At 38.0% G+C, this 21,392-nt stretch overlaps 1 protein-coding gene across 5 annotated transcripts in view; it reads right to left on the reverse strand.

Annotated features, from left to right (window-relative positions):
* The window catches only part of ARHGAP15 (Rho GTPase activating protein 15), a 457,670-nt gene that overhangs the window by 419,524 nt on the left and 16,754 nt on the right, over positions 1–21,392 (reverse strand). For 3 of the 5 annotated variants that reach the window (XM_050969300.1, XM_050969301.1, XM_050969297.1), the window contains exon 2: positions 6,605–6,784. In XM_050969300.1, the coding sequence (XP_050825257.1) occupies positions 6,605–6,769 (165 nt within the window). In that variant the 5' untranslated portion in view covers positions 6,770–6,784. Of the gene's footprint in view, positions 1–6,604; positions 6,785–9,344; positions 9,419–11,995; positions 12,054–21,264; positions 21,336–21,392 lie in introns of those variants that run through there. The other 2 variants (XM_050969298.1, XM_050969299.1) reach the window with 2 other exon arrangements.

Genomic DNA, 21,392 nt, shown 5'->3' on the forward strand with positions numbered 1-21,392 from the left:
TGTTTTTCTCCCCTCTGGAAACACGTTTCTAATGGCAGTCAAGGTCTGACAAATGTGTCATCTACATAATTAGCTAGGAAGCAACACAAAACATTAAACATGCTTTGTGCCGACAACTATCAAAACATTTCATTTGTTGTCAATTATTCATTACTTTGTAGGTTCTGAAGGGGTTGTTATTATGGAAATAAGTCCAGATGCTAACAAGGTTAGCATTTTTTATTCAAATTAGTAATCAGAGGACTAACTTTAAAAAAAATGTATCCAAAGTACATTTATGGCATTTTTCAATCAGTAGTAAAGTATAAATGAATTTATTTAGGTTCAGGTTAAAATAGTCTGGCATAGCACATATACTAATTTGTAGAGTAGCATCTTTCTTTGAAGTGTTAGTATCTAAACTGAAGTAGTAAACTTTCAGAACCTTTGGCAAGACCACTTTGAACTTAGTAAATAGGGTGAAGATTTTCACAGCAAGAGACAATGTATGACTGAAGGAAAAAACCAACCACACTGGAGGTTTGTGAACCTTTTTCCTATCCATGTGTCACATTGAGTAAAAATCAAAAATCAGCTATTTCAATTCATATAATATCTTGTCTGAACTTCAGTTTGATTTAGCAAACACCACAAACTGGTTACATTTACCACTTCCGCAGCAGAGCTGAAATGAATTTAATCTGTCTTTCAAAAAGAAATAGGTACTGCTTATTTCTTTTTCTGTAAGATCTTATGATGTTGTCTCTCAAGTTATGCAGCTGAAATGTTATACTGAAATTGCCTTCAGTATAGACAGATGGAGATTTTAACAATAAAATTAACATGCACCTTTTTAGCCAAGATCAATTCAGTTCTGGTACCCACAATATAAATATAAAATACACATATACAAAGATACACACACAGTAACAAAATACACAAACAAAAGAAATTCAAAAATTCTATTTTAGAAAACAAAGGTGCCTTCCTAAGCCTTGCTTTCCACATGTGAAAAAATGAAAATATATCTGACAAAAAATAGTTTGATAAGAAATCATTGGTCATGAAAAATGGCAGTAGAGCAAATTATATTGTTCAATCTACCTTTTTATCTTGCCTCTAATTTCTCAAAACCTTAGATTTTCCTTCTAAACCAATATGTGGGCCCAGTCCAGCATTAAGAAGTGCAGTTGATTTCAATGCAGTTTTGCTGAGGTAAAGACTTAGGGCTTGTCTACATTAACCACTGGATCGACGGGCAGTAATCGATCCAGTGGGGGTTGATTTATCATGTCAAATCTAGACATGATAAATCAACCACCAAATGCTCTCCCATCGACTCTGGTACTCCACCTGGGCGAGGGGCACAGGCGAAGTTGACAGGAGAGCGTCAGCCAACGACTTACTGCAGTGAAGACACCACGGTAAGTAGATCTAAGTACATCAACTTCAGCTACGTTATTCATGTAGCTGAAGTTGCATAACTTAGATTGATCCCTCCCTAGTGTAGATCAGGCCTTAGGCCCTATTCCTACAAATGCTTATTGACTTCAGTTGACTAGTCACATACTTAAAGTTAACATATGTAAAAGTAGTTGGAAGCCAAGGAATTATGACTTTACTTATAATCTGTGAACATTTTATATGTACAATATTATACTGTACAACAGAGAATAGAGGAAAAATGCCATTTTGATTTGATGACATAAAATATATTTGAACTACACAGAGTAGAACATAGAGATGAGGTATCTGAAAATTCAGTTTTATTTTCCTTCAATGGTAGGGGGAAAAAAGGGGTCATATATAACATATCTTTTCCATTTCTAACTTCTATGATTCCATGGACAATTTTGCTGGAGAAACAGGCCTAGGATTACTTTCATACAAGTCACTGCTTTAATGCAAATCTACTTATTTTATATATAACACTTACATGCTTGGTGAAATTAAAGTGGTTGCCATAAAAAAGTAAGCATTTACTAACAGTTATCACATTGTATCATCTGAGGTACATTCATATTTCTATCCCTAATATTCTAGTACTATTTCTGAACATGCAACAACTGAAATACCTCAGATACTCAGGAGTCAAAACTGTTCCCTTTTAATGGTGTTTACCATATTTTTTATTGAAAGCCAAAGAAAAAATGCCTATGTATATATTTAGGTGTGTATGTGTATATATCAATATTGATGTAGATATTTCTCTATATATATAGATATGAGGATATCTATGAGACAAGTGTGAACAGACCTTTTTTAGAATAAAATAAATAGATTTTATTTTTTGCAATTTATAGTATTGTGAATGGCGAGAATGACTTAATGAATTAAGTAATCACTTGTTGAGAAAATATTTTTGTCAATGCCTGTTTTTCTCAAGGAAAAAAAAAAGAAAGTACAAGGAAAAACAAATCTTCAAAAACTTCCACTAAATATATTATTTTAAAAATGAGTTCCAATGATCTTACAGAGAAGGGAATAATCCATTTTCAGCTAAAACTTCCTATAGCAACAAGAGAAATACCATGAAACTGAGAACATTTTTAGAAAGGATGCAGTCTGTCTTTTAATGAACATTAAACAGATAACAACATATTTATGAGGAAGTCAAAATATTTTGGAAGCCAATAATCCTGTAAGTCTTAACATGCTATAAAAACAACAAATAAATGCAAAGTGTTACTGTTACACATGCCTGCCTGATCAATGGTTTTCACATATTGATCTATAAATGGAGTTGACAGTCTGTGTTGGCTGCACATTTTCCAAGCAGCTCTATTTTTGTACAAAACCAATACGGGCAATTACCTTTGTTTGAGATGCCAAGTCTTATCAATTCAATGTGATTTAGTGTCATTTTAATTAAATATCAGTATCTACTTCAGGACAATCTATACAAAGCCTCAAACTTGACTATAAGCTTGATTTGAAGTAAACATGTAGAAGCCCTGCAATCTCATAATATGGCTCAAAACCTCTGTTAAACAGAAGGCTTGTATTTTTAGTTATTTTATTTGTTTTTTTGGCTAGTCATAACTTTGGCAAGTATTCTATGATCAGAGGACTGGAGTAAGAAAAAAATAAAATTGCTTCCTGCTTCTCTGATAATGTATCAGAGAGCTAAATAAACCAACGAAGTCTTTTTAATCAAAAAGAACTCTAATACATTAGCATTTTGGATGCTAATTCTTAATCTGAACACCAATAAAAATGACATTTCATTGGTGACTTTGCTCTGAATGAAACAAAATGCATTTATCTGGGTTTAAAAGATAGAAATACTGATGTACATTGATGGTTGAGATACTAATATTAAACACTGAAAGAGCTCTTGTCTACTACTCTCTGTATCCAGCTTCAAGATTTGTGCTCTTTAAATTCTACATTAATATCAGTTCCAACTTCCATAGAATACTTGAGCATTTCCATTGTAAATATCGCAAACTAAAAGACATGAGCATCTAAGCTTTTGCATCAGCGAGTTTCTCTATTACACATTCAACATCTTTACTACTACAAAATGCACAGTTCATATGGCCTTACTGATGTATGCTGCATATCTTCCATCGTCACACTATAGAAAATAATCTGTTCATCTTCAAAAGGAGAGCCCAAGATGTGCACACGACACAGCACTGAATACTGTAGAATGCCACAAATCACAAAATTATATAGTCTCTTCTCTACAAATCACTACTAGAGGTCCTTCATAAATGTGTTTTATTTTTCCAAACATATTTTAGGAATATTTTTCTAACTGTTCAAAATGCACCAAATCCTGAATTGCCTTAAATTACACAAACCTCTAGCTGAAGTGAATGGGTTTTGCATGAGTTAGGCAAGGAAGATTTGGCCCAGGATCAATAGAAAGAGAAATATGTTTATTAACAGATGAGAGATCAGTAGATATTCCTAATCTATTTCCATAATTGAAGTAACAGAGTAACATGGAGCCTCTTATGAGTTCACTAATACTGATAATGTTTAAAAAAAATTGAAAACAAAGAAATACATTTTATGTGAAACCAATACAAAATGTTTCCAAACATTTGATAAGCCCCACCAACGACATACACACTCACACACACAAACCAAGTATCTTAACAGAGTCAGATTCTCAACTGATATAAAACAGCATAAGTCCTTTTTTGCCCTGCAACACAGTGCAATAAGATCCAGCTGATATGTTGATATCTGTATCGTTAAGCTCTGATCTATACTCCTTTGGATGCAAAACTGAAGGTTGTTTACTTAAGTGCCCAAAAACTACAAAACAAGAATACATTACTCAAAACCACCATAATAAAGAACTCTTCACTTTTTCAAGGCACTTCACAGACAAAGTTATATCTTCTCCCTTTCATGCCCTCCTTCAAAATCCTTTACTAATCAGGCATAGAGGATCTGATATGTCAACATGAAAGTGAAACAGATATTTTGGTAAATCTTTTACATTAAAATAACACTACACTTTAAGAATATATTTCAATATGTTTGAATTCTTGTTTACGAATTGTGGGTTTAGTTTGGCTTTAGCAAACAACTTTAACAGGCTTATATGAGTAAATATGCCTAAATACTTTTCAGTATGTCAATGTCTAGTCAGAAAATTCTGTGTGGCAAAAAGATGAAAAAGAACTGAAACAGAAAGGAAATCAGCAGCATGGAATGCTTTCTCTTCTATGATATTGGAGCCAAGTTTGCTTGGTAAAATGACATATACTGAGCAAAATACCACTTCTTATAATTAGCTACTAAACAAATGCAACACAAAGCAACTTTTCAGCTCTGTACTAATGAACATACATTCTACCTGCTATGGTTATGGGAATGCAGCGGTGAATATTTATGTCTAATTAAACTTTTTAGAACCCTTGCTCTGTAACAGTCCAGCATACTACCCCCAAAACTAAAGTTATGTAACAAGGTAATATCAACAATGAGAAACTGCATGATAAAATCCTGCCCAAAAGTGAAAAATGCTAATTTTGTCTCATTTAGCAGCTGGATACAGAAATGCTCATTAGTTTTAAGAGGGTTAATCCTTTTAACTTTTGCATATTGATATGCCAATTATGCCTAATTGTACAAGAGGCATCAGTCAAGGTAATAGTGCATAAACACATGAAAGTTATTAAGTACATCCCAACATGTAATAAAGTAGGTGTTAATTGGTAGCTGAGTTCTGCAGGCTATTGAGGTGGATAATTCATTGAGAGATGGATCACTTGTAATTTCTCTACATAATTCCTTTTGCAGTCTCATGCTGTGATGTTTTCATGCTTGTCAAAAACAACTGCAGCCTAGTGCCGTTTGTTAAACACAGCCAATAAAATATGTTAGGCATCATTAAATATACTTAACTTTTAAACTTTTTCAAAGGTACAGTTCTTACTGATAATGCATTATAGTATTTCCAATAAATTTCTGTAAACACTGTTTCAAGTTCATAACTGAGGAACATTTCACTTAGGATAAAAACAAAGCAATATGTGCAGTGTGTCTGAGGCAAATGATACTTTTAAATTGGAAAGTAAACATACAGAAATGAATCTCTGATCAGTTGCCATGATCTAAAGCAATGTTTTCAATACAGAACTATAATGATTTGCTTCCCTGAGCTAAAGTCATGTAAGTAAGTAAGTAAATAAATAAAAAGGACGATTAAAATCATACTTTTCAAACTACCTTGATGAAAGTGTTGGGGGTTAATTTTGCCTTTGAAATAAGAATGAATAATGCAGGAAAAATACAATTTCTATAGCAAGCTTATTCCATTTAATAACTCAGTTAGTATAATGGATTTCTATGAAATATTCAGCTCTCTAACAGAACAGCAATGAATGACTGTGAAGACTGACTGAGTCTTGGGGGTCTGTCCCCAGCTAACCTAACTCGTTCACATTCACTGAGAATAAAATGGATCTGGAATCCAAAAAAGTAGCTAACATTGCATAAATAATTTTGTATCATCATATGGCCTCAGCTGCAAGTTGCCACCATTACAGAAGAAAATTAACCAGGGGAGACTCATACCAATCAGTCTGTTTAGTAGCTCAGAATGAGTACAGGGGCAGGGACATAACTGGCAATAAAGTTCATCACTAACTATTTTATTTTAAATCATTTTAATGGATAAAAATGACTCTGTTCACAGTTAACATATTAACATAAGTGCAGTATCAGAGCTCTGCAAAACAGTAATTCCCACAGCAAGACTATTTTAGGTGTGTCGGTTGCAAAGTTTCCCTTTATTCAAAGAGTTTTAATGTCTGTTTTACTCCTTTTGTTTGGTTTTAGCCTCTGGCTTTTAGAAGTGATAAAACAATGTTAGGAAATGTAAGCATGATACACCTGCACAGCTTCATTTTTTAATTACACTGAAGCATGAGAGTGGGAGATCCTGATTAGTCATTAAAGGTGCTAGCACCAAATCCATAATATATCTTTGGATTAAACAGTTTTACTTTAATAACTGCTGCTATTATTTGAAAAGTGACATTTCTTACTGCCTGTATGGGTTCCTACTTGCAAGGGTTTCTAAAAGAATTAATAAGCCTGAAGATAATTTGGTTTTACAAAAAATCATACCAGGAAACACTTGTGGAATTTTACTTACAGGTTCTTTGACCTTCACATTCTCAGAAAGGATCATTGATTTACTTTGGCTATGCCTGTCATGGTGGCTGTTGGCATTTTTGATCCTCATTTGAACAGCTCCTATATTTTGGTGGCTGGGATTCAGTTTTTCAGAGGAGGTATCGGAAGCCGGAAGTCCTTGCATGGTTACTGTGTTGTCCTGAAAAACACAGAACAGTAAAGTTATTCTAGATACATGTGCTCTTTACCTAAAAACATATCAGTGCATATTGTATTTCACTGCAGTCAGTAGCAGACACAGGCTGAACCAGTTCAGGAAATCATGGTGATCTTTGAACACTGGGGTAACCAACAGCTGATTACTGTACTAATCACTCACACATCCAAACTGACTTGGAAGAGTTAATGAAGTGTTGTTGTAGCCATGTCAGTTCCAGGATATTAGAGAGACAAGGCGAGTGAGGTAATATATTATTAGACTAACTTCAAGACGTTCATCCAATAAAAGATATTACCTCACTCATCTTGTCTCTTGGAAGAATTAAGTTTATGTAAAAGATTATCCTTATCTCAAATTCCATTCTCCTCTATGGTGTAATCTCTCTGTAACCTTCGATCACATCCAACTGGCAGCCGTCAAACTTTGTCTTTGGCCCTGTTCACACTATACATTTTTAGACCATATGAAGGAAAGTGACATAGTTTGAAAGTAATTACCCTGAGTGATTTCTTCACTAAAATCCACGTTACAGGCTTGTTAGAAAACTATGCTGGAGCCCTGTTAGCATGGTCTTCTCAAGCATAGATCCACTGAACCTTTCTTACCTTCAATCATTTCATCTATAGCCTGAGCACATCATATCCCACATATGAAGGAGGGTCAGGCCTGGTTAGTACTTTCGTGGGAAACCTATATGGAATGCACAAGTCCTGCAGGAAGTAGTACTAATGATGTGGTATAAATAACTTACATGTGCACCTCTATGATGCCAAGGGGCACTGTGAGTATGGAGGGGCCATCTTTTTAATGAAATACAAAGCCATGGTTCTGGCTTCTTGTTATTTAAAGTTAAAAATCAAGACTGGATGTTCTTCTAAAAACTATGCTCTAGAAATATTCTGGGGAAGCTCTATGGTGATGCAGGCGGACATTCATACTAGGTGATCAGAATGGTCCGTTCTGGCCTTGCAGTTATGAAAAAATTCCCACAGATCTGCCAATAGAATGGGTACTAAATTTAGTGTCCTGGTCACAATGGAACTGTAGTCATTATATTATGCCTAAATTCCCCATACATTTTCCATCAGTTAGACACTTTGCATTTCCTGTGCTAAACTTTAGCATACTGTGTCCCATTAAACACTTGCTGTATTTCCACCCACAAGTTGTATATTTCAAAATTGGGTGAAGTGATATGTTATACTAGGGGAGCAGAAGTAGGGGATGCTAGCAATCCACATATTTAGTTGCTTAATACTTTTCATTGACGCTTTTTTTTTTAAATAGCTCCACCACCACCACCGTGTGCAGTACTTCTTTGAAATCTGACAGATAGATTACTTTGGGGCCAGGGACATGTAAAGTCACGGAGATTTGTCTGAAAGTCACCAATTCCTGCCTGTGTTTTCAGGACACAAAGCTTTTTCTGACAGCACCCCCAAAAACCCTGAAGCTTCTGTTGACCTTTGACCTATAACTTGAGCTCAGACGATCAGGTAAATAACCATTTATATCTTGCTAAATTAGTGAAAATGAAACTAAAACTATCATACAGGTAGGAATAAGCAAAGGAAAAAAGATAATTTTAAAATGGACTTTGCAGTAAGCCTAAAATCTAGTATTTACCTTGAGGCCTAGTGGTAATAATAGTGAGCATAAGGCCACATTAGGCCTAATAAAAGTTAGCATTAGTTGGTAACCTTGGGTCAGAAGATTTTGCAATATACATCTTGTGATAAACTGTCTAATGCTTTATTTGGCATGGGTTCCTTAATTGCAGTGCATGAGGAACCTGCTATTAGTAACAAGTGCATTTTGCACCCAAACTAATCATAAGGCTACACTTCTAAAGGTCTGCACCTATGCCCTGCCCACATGCCTCACTAAAGAATTCCACAGAGAGCTGAACTTTCTATAAGACACAGACAAAGCAGATGATCTGGGGGATGCAGAACACAGAGGAGGGGTTACAATGGCTCACAGAACAGTGGGGGGCACAGCAACATGGGAGAAAACATAGGTATGGGGAAACAGATACAAAACCCCTGGAGAGAGACAGAGCATGGGAGGAACAAGGGGACACAAAGTTGGGAGAAGGGGTTAACAAACAGTATGTAGATATTACAGAACACAGAGCACTTGAAGATGACAGAAGAACAGTTTGTTAAGTGCCCTTCTTAAGGGGCTTGTCCACAGAGCCTAAAAGCCATCTCCTCATGACAGCTAGTCTGTTAGTTCAAGTGGTAAAAAGTCTGTTTCAGTGGTGAAGACCCAGGGTTCAAATGTAGATCTTGATGCATCATGGAAGTTGGTATAGTTGCATATAGTAGAATTAGTTTTTTCTTTAAAAAGATATAGGAAGTTACATACAAAAACTATGTCAAAAATATTATTCAGATTGCAAAGTCAAGCATTCACAACCTAGGAAATGCCAGGTTGGAGGTTGCCTCTGCAACCTTAATTCAGCCCTTTTCTGCATATTCATTATGATACAAGCTTTAATTATATGATCATGTTATTTTTTCTAGAGGACCCCTACCTCATTCAGTGCAAGTGATGTTCAGTGAATTAATCAGGATGGTGAAGGAAATGAGGCTGTTGTCTGTAGGACCCCTACAGAGGTTGTAATGAGTTTAGAGAATGAAGGAGAGGATTGCAGGAAGAGTTCGGGTTGTCTTGTAATTAAGGCAGTTGAATGTTACTTTGTATAAATAATTAAATATTCAATAGAGTAGGGACTAGAACCTGACTGTCCCCCATCCCAGGGGAGTGCACTAACTACTGAGCTGGAGAATCATTCTTGGTTGCTTTTTGACCCCATGAATATTTTATGCAAAGCGGAACAGCTTTAACAGGCAAAGCTGAGAGTCACAGTGGCCCCCTACCACCACAACCCTGGAGCCAAGTAGATAGTGCACTCATCTAGGGCACATGAATCTGAGTTCAATTTCTACTCCTCTCAGGTACAATGAGGCTTTGAACCAGGTCCTCCCCTATTCTGGGCAAGTTCTCTTGCTATTAGGGGCACCTCTTATTTATTCAGAGAAAAGGAATGGTCTGATGTATGCACCTACCTCCAGCAGAGATTTCACACCTATGAATCCCAAGTGGATACTGGTACTTGGCTTCTGTGGTTCCCATTCCTAGCACCTAACTGTTCCCATACATTGTATAGGACCCTGAACACCTGATTCGGGGCTTTGGATTCCACAAGATGACAGAATGCCTAAAGTTAGCCTTTGTAACACTAAGCCTTAGTTTCCTTTGTGGATCTAGTTTCTGGTGCCTGAATGACTAAGTAATTGTCTGACCTTGGACAAGTCACTGGCCTTCCAGCTACATGCATCCATCTGCAAAATGGGAATACCCATACTCACATACATCACAAGTGTTGGGAGGACTAATCAGATAATATGTTATTTGGACACAAACTGCTATAAAAATGCTACATACTATGAGAAAATCAGGTCAGGTGTATAAGGTTGGAGCACAAACACTTTGAGATGCACAAAGTTAAGGATTTTGGCCTTTGTCTCCTTGTGTCTCAGTTCCCCCTTGTAAAATTGAAATAATAATACTCTGCTGTGTCAGAGAGATGTCATTCAGTAATGTTTGTGAGGGACTGAGATACAGTAATCAGCACCACAGAAAAGATGTCAGATAATACCTTTAAAAAAAAAAGTACCTTTACAGCATAGTGAGAACTTGCACAATCTCAAGGAAACCAAGTACTCTACTGCAATTGCAACTCTAAAGGGCTGCAGTCAGGAAGACTTTTGCAATGCATAACAATTTTATTATGCTTGTAAATTTTCAAACAATACTACATATTTTTGTATGCCAGTAGATTACTCACTTTATATTACCTACACTCACAGTGTAAAGGTCCCTGCCCCTTTTATACATGAATTCTGTAGCAGTTCTCTTCTTTGGAACCAGGAAAGAGAAGATTGCAAAGGCCAAGGGAAACTCACATCTTTGTTTGGATGCATCTAGACTTAGCAAGAGTTACCGGTAATGCCTAAGATCAAGTTGAGGCCTCATTTTCTAAGGCTGGCAAGATAATGTCCAAACCTAGGTGGGGCATTTTATGCTAATAGTTTAATTAATTAATTTGCATATTTACAAATAAATATCACATTTGAAGACTCTGCATGGATTTAGTGCTGGTGAAAGGTGTTGAATAATTGAGTCTGAATTTACCTTACAGTATTCCCTAGAGCAATGGGAACAGGCATAGAGAGGCAAGACCTTATTGCCCAAATCTCTCCAGAGACGGCTAAGGACTTATGGGGAGCCAGAAGCAGCATGGAGGGAGTTAGGGGCAGCTACAAGAGTGTTGTGGGGAGCATTGCTGGACAGGAAAGAAACTGGAGGATGGAGGAGGTTGCTACGGGTTGCATCACCCAGTTCTTCTATTTATCCTATCACTCTCCATACCCTGTTTTCATATCTCTTGCTCCTCCCTTAGCTCCTGCTCCTTTTTAGTTCCTTCCAGTAGCTTCTTTCCCTCCCTCACTCCGAACACAACAGTTGCCCGCCCCACCAGCCCCTGGTTTTCTTTATCCACAGTCCCTCATCTTCCCTGCTTGGGTGCTGACTTCCATCACAGCCACCTCTCTGCAGTTCCATCCACACATCTGGGAATGGCTGCAGGAACAGACAGCCCCCAAAGAAGCGGAGCAGAGAGGATGCCTGGCTGCCCATTCAGCAGGCTCAGGATCCTATACAATCTATGGGGACTGTTAGGTGCTAAGAATGGGAACCACAAAAGCCAGGTACCTGTCTGCACTTGTGATTCATAGGGGTTAAACCTCTGCTGGAATTAGGTGCATACATCAGACCAATCCTTTTCACACACACAAAAATAAAAATAAAATTAAAAAAAATGAGGTGCCTCTCCCCATCACAAGAGCACTTTCCCAGGATATGGGAGAACCAGGTTCAAAACACAGCAGCCCAAACCCCAAGGCATTCCCAGAGCCCTGCTGAATACCTGAAGGAGCTGCAGCAATGGGCAAGGGAAACTTTCTGTACCTGCACGTGACAGGCATTACACTGGGCAGAGGCTGCATTTTCCCAACCCTAACTTCTGAACATGTACTCGGGGACTGCAGAGGTAAAAATCTATCTTTGGAACTCCAGGGGGAAAACGAACACAGGTAATTTCATAACCAAAGCTGTGCACACTTAAAAGCATCAGATAGGCATGTTGCTGAGCTCATCCAGAAACAGAGGTTCTTACAGCCACTCAGGTGTTGGTTGGTCCAGGCAACGCAATTTTAGAAGGACCCTCTGGAACACAAAAGGTGTACAGACAAATCAAGTTTTTGTCCTCAATTCTGCTTGCTGTCCCACAAAGTCAGACCAAAGGGCCCCATAAAGGGCCCCACTATTCAACCAAACACAAACACTTTTAACCAAACAAAAAATTATCCAAAGATGGTGTTTCAGTTGAAACAAAGTGTAACACAAAGCCTTTTGATTTCTTGGAAATTCCTTGTCTGTTGAAAATTCAAAATTATGCATTTGGCATAAATTCTCATTTTCTTGTGGTTGGAAAACTTCCACTTTCATTCTTTCAATCTCCAGCAATGGGAAAAAAGATGGAGAGAAGTGAGAGAAAGTGGGTTTTTTCCCCACTGACATAAAACAAAAAAAAAAATCTCTTTAATTAATTTAATTTTAAACATTTAAATTTTTCATGCACTTTTTTTTTGACCAGCTCTACCCATTACCATCATTAAATTGGTTTAACTGTGATTATGCCTCAGGAAGACTGCCACTGGGGCTCTGCTCAGGCACAAGGGTTTACCTGAGTTAATCCACTTACGCATTTTTCTACAGAGCAGTACACAATACCACAATGTTTTCTTAGTTATATGGTGCTGTGCAGGTACTTTTAATTTGTAGGAGTTTTCATATATTTATAACTACTTGCACTGACTCCATAAAGTCAGGCCACAAACTTACCACAAAGCAGAAAGATGATTCTGAGGGGAGGATAGCATAATTTCTAAACTTTGGGTTTGGGTGCATTTTATTTGATCATATGGCAACAGAATATACAGTGCAGACACAAATTCATCACTATCTCATAGCAAGAATATGCAGCGAGTTGTGGTATTGTAAGTCATTTCTCCCACTGGAAAAAATGTGTGGCTGTGGAAACTCAAGGAACATTGCCATTTGTGTTTATTTTTCATGACAAGATGACAATTATCTTGCACTCTGATTGTAGGTGTCAGTTACCAAAATAACGTTTTAAATGTTAGTTTCCTTCCAGCTCACTTTTCTCTTCTTTCCTCCTTGTGATTTTTGCACCTCTATTAAGTCTAATTGCCCCAGACTACTTCTGTAAATAGAAAGGATAATGAATAACGGCCATGAAAATGCCAAACATAAGAAAATGGAGACATTGCAAGGGGAAAAAAAATGGACCTTGTCACAATTTTCACAGGTTCAGAGCTTCATCTGCTACTCTTTTTCCAGGGTTAATGGGATATTGTACATCAACGGTTAATATTACCTTAACCAAGTATTACAGAACTAAAAAGGTCAAACACTTCTTTCATTATCCCACATTAACCATTAAACCAACCAAAAAAAAAAAGTCACCAAAGCCTGTGACTGAGACAAAAAACAAACTATAGAAGTTGAAGGTGCTATTCGTACAGGAAATGAGAATTACAAAATCCTGCCAGCCCTAGTCAACTCCACAGAAAAAGCAAAACAAAACAACACATACCTCAATGGCTCAGAGTTATCTATTCTAGAAAAAGGAGAAGGACGTTGATTCATAGACCTGTTCTGAAATTTTTGCTGGTTATTTTCAGTTTTGTGCTCTCAGTGTCCTCCATGCTGTACAAGATTACTGTTAATATTATTTGCATTAAAGTAGGACTCAAAGCATGCTGGGTGCTGAGAAAACACATAGGATGACACTCTCTGCTCCTTGGAGCTTACAATGAGTGGATAAGATAGACAAACCAAATATAAATTAAATGACTGAAGGGATAGGAGGCACATATCCAGTTACTTTTTCACTGTCTAGAGTACCTCTCACCTGCCCTCCCCTCCTTCTTTCACTTTGGCTAGGCTCCCCTATCAGCTTGTTCTGTCATGACTACCCAAACATGACCTTCTTCAGCTGCACAAATTGAATCTCAGCTAGAGAACTCAAGAGATGGACAGAAACAGCAAGTCATAGGGAAGCCATATTAATGACATCTGTTTGAAGGTCAGAGGCTTGCTGGGGAACAGGGCTCATATGGCCTCTCCTGTTCCCTGTAGTCACTTGCCCTGTCCCCCCAAAACCAATGAGCGGAGCACAACTCTGGTGGATATTTTCCCTCCTGGAAGGTGACAGCTCACGTAGCAACATGTTATGAGAGAGCAGACGATATTGGTGGCCCAATTACAGAAATGACATGTAACTATTGGCAGTGGGGGAGCACATAGTAGATCTGCTTGGACTATTTGCTCATCGCTGGGTCTACCACATATTTTGAACCCCCTGTCCACAAAGGAAATCAAAATCAAAATATAAATGCTGACAGAAAAATGGAGGGGCACATGATCCTGAATGCCCACCACCACCCATGCATCACCTCTGCCCAATTATCCCGTAACAGCAATTATTTCTGTCCTGAAGTCACTGTGGAAATACATGGATACACTCACAAATATTTAGAGCAAGAAAAATATATTTGAATCACACCAATTGCAGAGGCAATGTAAAAATATTATGGCCCCAATTCTCAGCTGTCTTAGGGACGTTGTGTGCCATGCTGGCAGCCAAAACTGTCCTTACACCAATGTATCTTATAAAACACAACTTTGGGTATTTTGGTCAGAAAATGCCAATTTGTTTAAACCAAAGCTTTTCACAGACACATATCTGTTCTGTTTCTCAGGTCTAAGTTGGAATTTCTGACCAAAACCAGGGAAAGAGAGCTAGGATAACCAGATGTCCTGATTTTATAGGGACAGTCCCGATTTTGGGGGCTTTTTCTTATATAGTCTCCTATTACCCTCCACCCTATCCTGACTTTTTACACTTGCTATCTGGTCACCCCCGGAACAGCCAGTAGCCCAGGGGTCATAGCACTCATCTGGGATATAGGAAACCAGGTCTTTGCTTTGTCTGATTCAGAACAGGGCCTTAACCCCATCCCAGGTGAGTGTCCTAACATCAGGAGCATGACTTTAAAAAAACAAAATTCTGAAAGGTATGATTTTTGTTACAATGAGGAAGGGAAATAAGTTTTAAAACTTCAGACTTTTTTCAAAACGGAATTCTAGTTTTCCTAGTGCAGATGCAAAGGAATGCCATTGTGGCCTGGGATAATTTGTGGCCAGCTTAATTTAGAGCAGCATTTAGGCCCTCCCCCTGAGTCATGCTGAGCACATCTCAGGGCTAGTCTACACTAGGGGGGGAAAATCGATCTAAGATACGCAACTTCAGCTATGTGAATAGCATAGCTGAAGTCGAAGTATCTTAGATTGAGTTACCTACCATCCTCACGGTGTGGGATCGATGTCCGTATCTCCCCCTGTCGACTCCGCTACCGCCGTTCACATTGGTGGAGTTCCAGAGTCGACAGGAGCTCGTTCGGGGATCGATATATCACGTCTAGATGAGACGCGATATATCGATCCCCGAGAAATCGATTGCTACCTGCCGATACAGTCGGTAGTGAAGAAGTACCCTCAGCCACAGCAGATCAGGAACTAAGATCAAGAGCTATTCTACACAGTGCTTCTGGGTGAGATTCTCATCCTTGCGCTAACCCCTATATGACAAAGAAAAGGTCCAGAGTGCTGTAAAGGCACCCTATCCATCCAAGGGAGGATTCCTCCAGCACAAGCTTAGTGGAAGACAGCCATAACTCTCTCTTCTGGGGACTCCCTCACAAGCTCAGGAGTAAGGAGAGTCTGTGGGTGTGAGAAGCAAATGTTGCTAGGTTACAAGGCAGCTCTGAAGAGACTCTGGGAAGCACTGCAATCCATAGGCAGCTTGCCATAACTTAGACTTGTCCACACTACCCAGCTTTTACTGACACAGTTGTGCCGCTACTGTCATGCCACTAAAAGGCACGCAGTGTATCTGCAGTTTGTTGGCGGGAGAGAGCTCTCCCGCCGACAAAAAACTTCCACCCCCAATGAGCAGCAGCAGCTTTGTCAGTAGGAGAGTGCTCCTGCTGACAAAGCACTGTTCACACTGGCGCTTTTTGTCAGTAAAGCTTTTGTTGTTCTGGCTATGTTTTTTTAACACGCTGAATGACAAAAATTTTGCCAACAAAGTACCTTCACTCCAGATAGACGTACGGTAAAATTACCATAGTGACTAAGAGCCTAAGATCCAATCACTTTCAATGGAACATAGGTTCATAAGTCGCTTAGGCCCTTTTGAAAATGTTGTCTGTAGTATCGTCTGGCTCCTCCTGGGATACACCAGGTTATGGATTATCATATCTTCTTTGCCGAACAGTTTTTTTCCAAAATTGTGAGCAAAGAAAATCAGCATCAAGCCCCCTCATAAGACTGTCTTCTTTACTCGTCACTTGAAGGACTCTGTCTTCTTCCATTCCTTTTAAAGTTAGGTTAACCAACAGGCAATAACATATTCCACCTAATACGAAGCCCAGGTCAGACCAAAGAAAATTAACCTGCATAAAAGCCCTTTAAAATTAAAACCAAAAAGTAGTAAAATCAGAAAACAGCAACCACTCTAGCACCTTGTTTATGCAAATCTGTGGTCAAGTTTTTTTTTTTTATAGTCTGCTACAGGTGGAGACAAATTCATTAAAGCGTTCAGAAACTAGTCATAAATCTCTTACAAAGACACAGATAAATATAGTTCTTGCCTTAAGGAGATTACTATCTAAGATGATAATGAGCTGACAGGATGCACTGGGAAAACTAGAGAAAGTAATAATCTAGAGTTTGTCTTGTTTTTCCCTTTTTTATTATAAACTCAGAATTTGTTCCAACAATTAATGACCCCCACTGTTGAAATGTATGCCTTCTTTCTAGTTTTAATAGGTCTTTCTTCAGCTTCCAACAATTGGATCTCTTTATGTCTTTTTATGTCAGATTAAAGAGCCATCTATCACCCAACTTTTTTTCCTTATAGATATTTGTAGATCATGATCAAGTGACCTCTTAACTTTCTCTTGGATAAACTATATAGATTGAGCTTCTTTAGTCTCTCATTATCTTTTCCAGACCTTGAAACATCATTGTAGTTCTTTTCTGACCTCTTTCTAATTTGTCAACATCCTTTTTGAAGTTTTGACATCACAACTGGACAGAACATTCCAGTAATGGTCTCCCTGTTGGTATATACAGATATAATATTACCTCCTGACTCCTCTTGATATTTTCCCCTGCTTATACAAGAATCACATTTGCCCTTTTTGTTACAGTATCACACTGGGAATTCATATTCAACGGGTAGCCCTTTTCTGTGCCAGTGCATTCTACAGTACTGTCTCCCATCTCGTAAGTGTGACTGACATTTAGCCATATTGAAATGTAACTATATTAAAGTATATCTTGTTCAAATGAGCCCAGCCTGCCAAGCAATACAGCTGGATCTGTATAATTGATCTATTCCCATAGTTATTTACTACCCCATCAATGTGAATCATCTGCAACTTTTAAAAGCAATAATTTTATATTTTCTTCCAGATTACGGTTAAAGATATTGAACAGCATTGGGCCAAGAACAAATCCATGCAGAATATGGCAGGGACCATGTTTTAGAATGTATTTACACAGTTTCTAGCACAGTGAGGCCCCAGTCCTGACTGGTGGCCCATAGTCACTACTGTAATACAAATAATAAAATGTTTTCATACCACACTATCCTTAAGCAGACTTAAGATCCCAAACTACCAAATCCTGTATTCTGTGGGGTTCTGAAATGATCTAGTATATAGGAAGGCTATTTTCAACTTCTTTCATTCTCTCTCTCTCTTGCAGTTTTTAAACATTATATATTATTTTCAGGATGAAGACTAGTTAGACGAAGGCAAGTAAATATTCAAATTTTCAATAATGATAACAAAGTACAGGAAAAATCCTTAATGGTTCACACTTGGAATAAGAACATTATAGCTCTTATGGGATTCTGTTGCAATTTAACAGTTTCTTTATAATCTGTTCAAAATACATTATGACTACAGACGTCAAGTACTCTTTTCTTGATTCTGATCTCACCACTGAATCCACCTAAGTCAATGGAATTACAATAGCAGAAAACTGGGGTGAAGTTAGATCAGACTTAAGCACTGACTAACCACATTTCTTGAGAGAAAAACCAACAAACCATCCATTCCTCCACAAGGCTATGAAGACAAAGATGGCAATGTATATATCTATTTATATAGTATTTTGTATAGTATTTTGAGTAAGATTTTGGTCGGCTTCTTTTCTACTTCCAACTCTACCACCATCTACAATTCTATGTATATGTACTAAAGTTTAAGAGAAGCACAATATTTCATCCTACATACTTGAGGCTTGCAGCACCAATCTGGAATATAGCTTACATCCACGCCTTTTCTATGGTTCCACAGAGTAGGTGCAAACATACTCTGTATTTTAAAATGTACACAGTAATATAACTTGCAAACTGTTATTCTTCAATTCAGTGATTTCCTGTGTGGTAACAATTGTATTAAAAATATGTTAGGTGTGGTTTGTTGCCCGGAATAGTTTGGTTGTAGCTTGTTATTCAGCTATTTGTTTTAGTGGTTCATTTACAGTATCTTAAGAGGCCAAAATATTAAGACAAAAGAACAATAAACCAAATGACTGCTTTGTTGCTGTCCTTCTTTGCTTTACATTTAGACAAAGATAGGTAGGTGGCATGTGCCCACCTCTTTTATTCATGTTACATGTTTTGATAAAAATATGAAAATTCAGTAAAAGCTGTGTATTTACAAAAGCCATAGTTCAGGTTGTCTCCAGATAAGGTGAAAGGAGATGTGAAGGAAGAGAAATAGAGCGGGTACACTGTGGACAGGGTGAGAGATGTGAACAGTAGTCCTATAATAGGATGTTGGTGATAGCTGCCCTTGCTAGGTGTAAATAGAGGACTAAAGCCCAGATCTTGTCCTGCATTAGGGCAGCTTTGTGCTACTCTGGAGTCTTACCTGTATTATGACTGCAGTCCCAGCTACAAAACTCTAAAGCCTGCCTCCCAGCTATGTATGTGTGCATAGGTCCCTAAAAGAAGGGGAATCAGGGGAGCAAGCCACAGAGTCTATTTCTAGACTGCAGTTGGAAACCTGCTTACCAGCCCAGCTACACAGAGTCATGCTAGATCTGCTCCAGCTAGCATGCTAAAAATAGCAATGTGGACATTTCGGCAAGGCAGCAGCTTGGATTAATCTCTCAAGTCTAAGCCAACGTGACCCTTGGATTCAAGCTCACATGGCTAGCTCGAGCGGCCACCCATGCCATAATGTCCACATTGCTAGTATTAATGTGCTACCTTGAGCAGAGAGAGAGCAGCTCTGTGTACCCTGGCTGGAAACCATGCTCCCAGCTGCAGTGTAGACATACTCAGAAAGACAAACTCATGAGAAAGAGTCTATGCCAGGTAGGCAACTTATGGCATGCGTGCCGAAGGTGGCACATGAGGTGATTTTCAGTGGCACTCATGCTGCCTGGATCCTGGCCACCGGTCTTAGGGGCTCTGCATTTTAATTTAATTTTAAATGAAGCTTCTGAAACATTTTAAAAACCTTATTTACTTTACATACAACAATAGTTTAGTTATGTAGTATAGACTTATAGAATGAACCCTTCTAAAAACGTTAAAAAGTATTACTGGCACGCAAAACCTTAAATTAGTGTGAATAAATGAAGACTCAGCACAGCAGTTCTGAAAGGTTGCCGACCCCTGGTCTATGCTGTGCCTTCTACAGAGCTGTGCTCTATAATGCTTCTTCCACAATAGCATGGGAAATGTTTGAGGGACCAAGCAAGCAGTGGTAGACCCAGTGATGAGCAAATAGTCCAATAATTAAGCAGATCTAATGCTCAACCCCACAAACTTTCTTTTATTGACTTCAGGCTCTTTTCTGGCATTCTGTGACTTGGCAAGTGAAGATTCCATTTCCCTCCCCACCAATCCCCATGCATAACACTTGCTTAGTGGGGAGAGGATTAATTTATAGCACAAAGGAAACATTATAGAGTATGGGGTCAGAGAGCATTTTAATGTCTATAAGTGACTACTGCATAAATAAGTGCACATATGTCACTTGGTTCTGAATTATAACATATGAGAGTTATTTTAAAGCATTAGACATTTTACAGTTTTTCTAATGTCCAAAAACATGGTATGTGACACAATCATTGAGGCTTTACTTTTCCCCTCATTTACTGAAAATGGCCTATGGGATGTGTGGTCTTAATATTTCAGTTTTTTAAACAGAACCCAAAGCTCAAAGTGTACTATATGGGTTACGTTACTTTTGTGGCTTACCTAGGTTACAAAAACATAACAAGCAATAGAAAGAATCCACGTGAATATGAACTATTGCAAAAGAAGAACCCTCCCCATGCAAACTGCTACTTACAGTCCTTCCTGTTTGCAACATATTTAACGTCTTACCTTAATATAATTGACTCATAACCAAGGTGATTTCCATTATTAGGTTGAGTAAACTACATAAAGTATACTCCAGATATGTTGAATATTGACTCTCTTTCAGTGCCAAAAACAGCTGGAAAAATATCAGCTGATGTTCAACAAACTAGAAATTGTTTGTCCATTATGCTGGTGACAGTAACAATTGCTGTCAGCAGCAGAGCTAGGATCACATTGATCCAATTAGTTTAATGCTAGACCAGATAGAGCTAGAGAAAAGCTGATCAATGTGTTCCTATCACTGTGTTCCTATCAACTTGGGCAATACCGTTTGAGCTACTACAGGACAGCTATATTCCCAGCTATGTATAGCAAAGGGAAAGAAAAACCCTCTATCAATACAGAAATAAAATTATGAAATTCTAACCAGCGTGTATAAGACCGACTAGATCTAAATACAAAAGTTTCACTACTCATGCATATAATGCTTATTAATGTTGTTCCAGAATACTGAAAAAATGATTCTCTCATTTTCTATAGGAAATGTTTTCACTAGGAAGTTGGATATCATAAAAATCCTGAATTTTCACCAGTTTTTAGACCCATGTTGAACTGTGTACCTTTTTTGAAATTCTAAATTGTTCAAAAAAGTGTTGTTTCCTTCATGCTACCAGACTAGAGCCGAGCCAATGAAATATAACGAGAAAGGTTATTTTTGCAATATTTTCAGTGACAACAAGAAGCAGAAGTGCTAGAAATCTCACAGAAAACTGGTATGAAATATATCCAGCCCCATTTTGCAAAATTTATCTGGGCAAGATTCAGATAAGCACCCAAACTAGATACTTACCTGAACCAGGCACCTGATGATGAGAATTTTGGCACAATATTACATCTAGCACCAAAGTGCTTCAGATGAGTGAAGCGGTCAGAATTATGCAACAGACTGAGCCTTCCGATAAAGAATTTGAAAAAGCC

The sequence above is a fragment of the Gopherus flavomarginatus genome, chromosome 10 (genome assembly GCF_025201925.1).
Source record: "Gopherus flavomarginatus isolate rGopFla2 chromosome 10, rGopFla2.mat.asm, whole genome shotgun sequence".
Taxonomy (NCBI): Eukaryota; Metazoa; Chordata; order Testudines; family Testudinidae; genus Gopherus; species Gopherus flavomarginatus.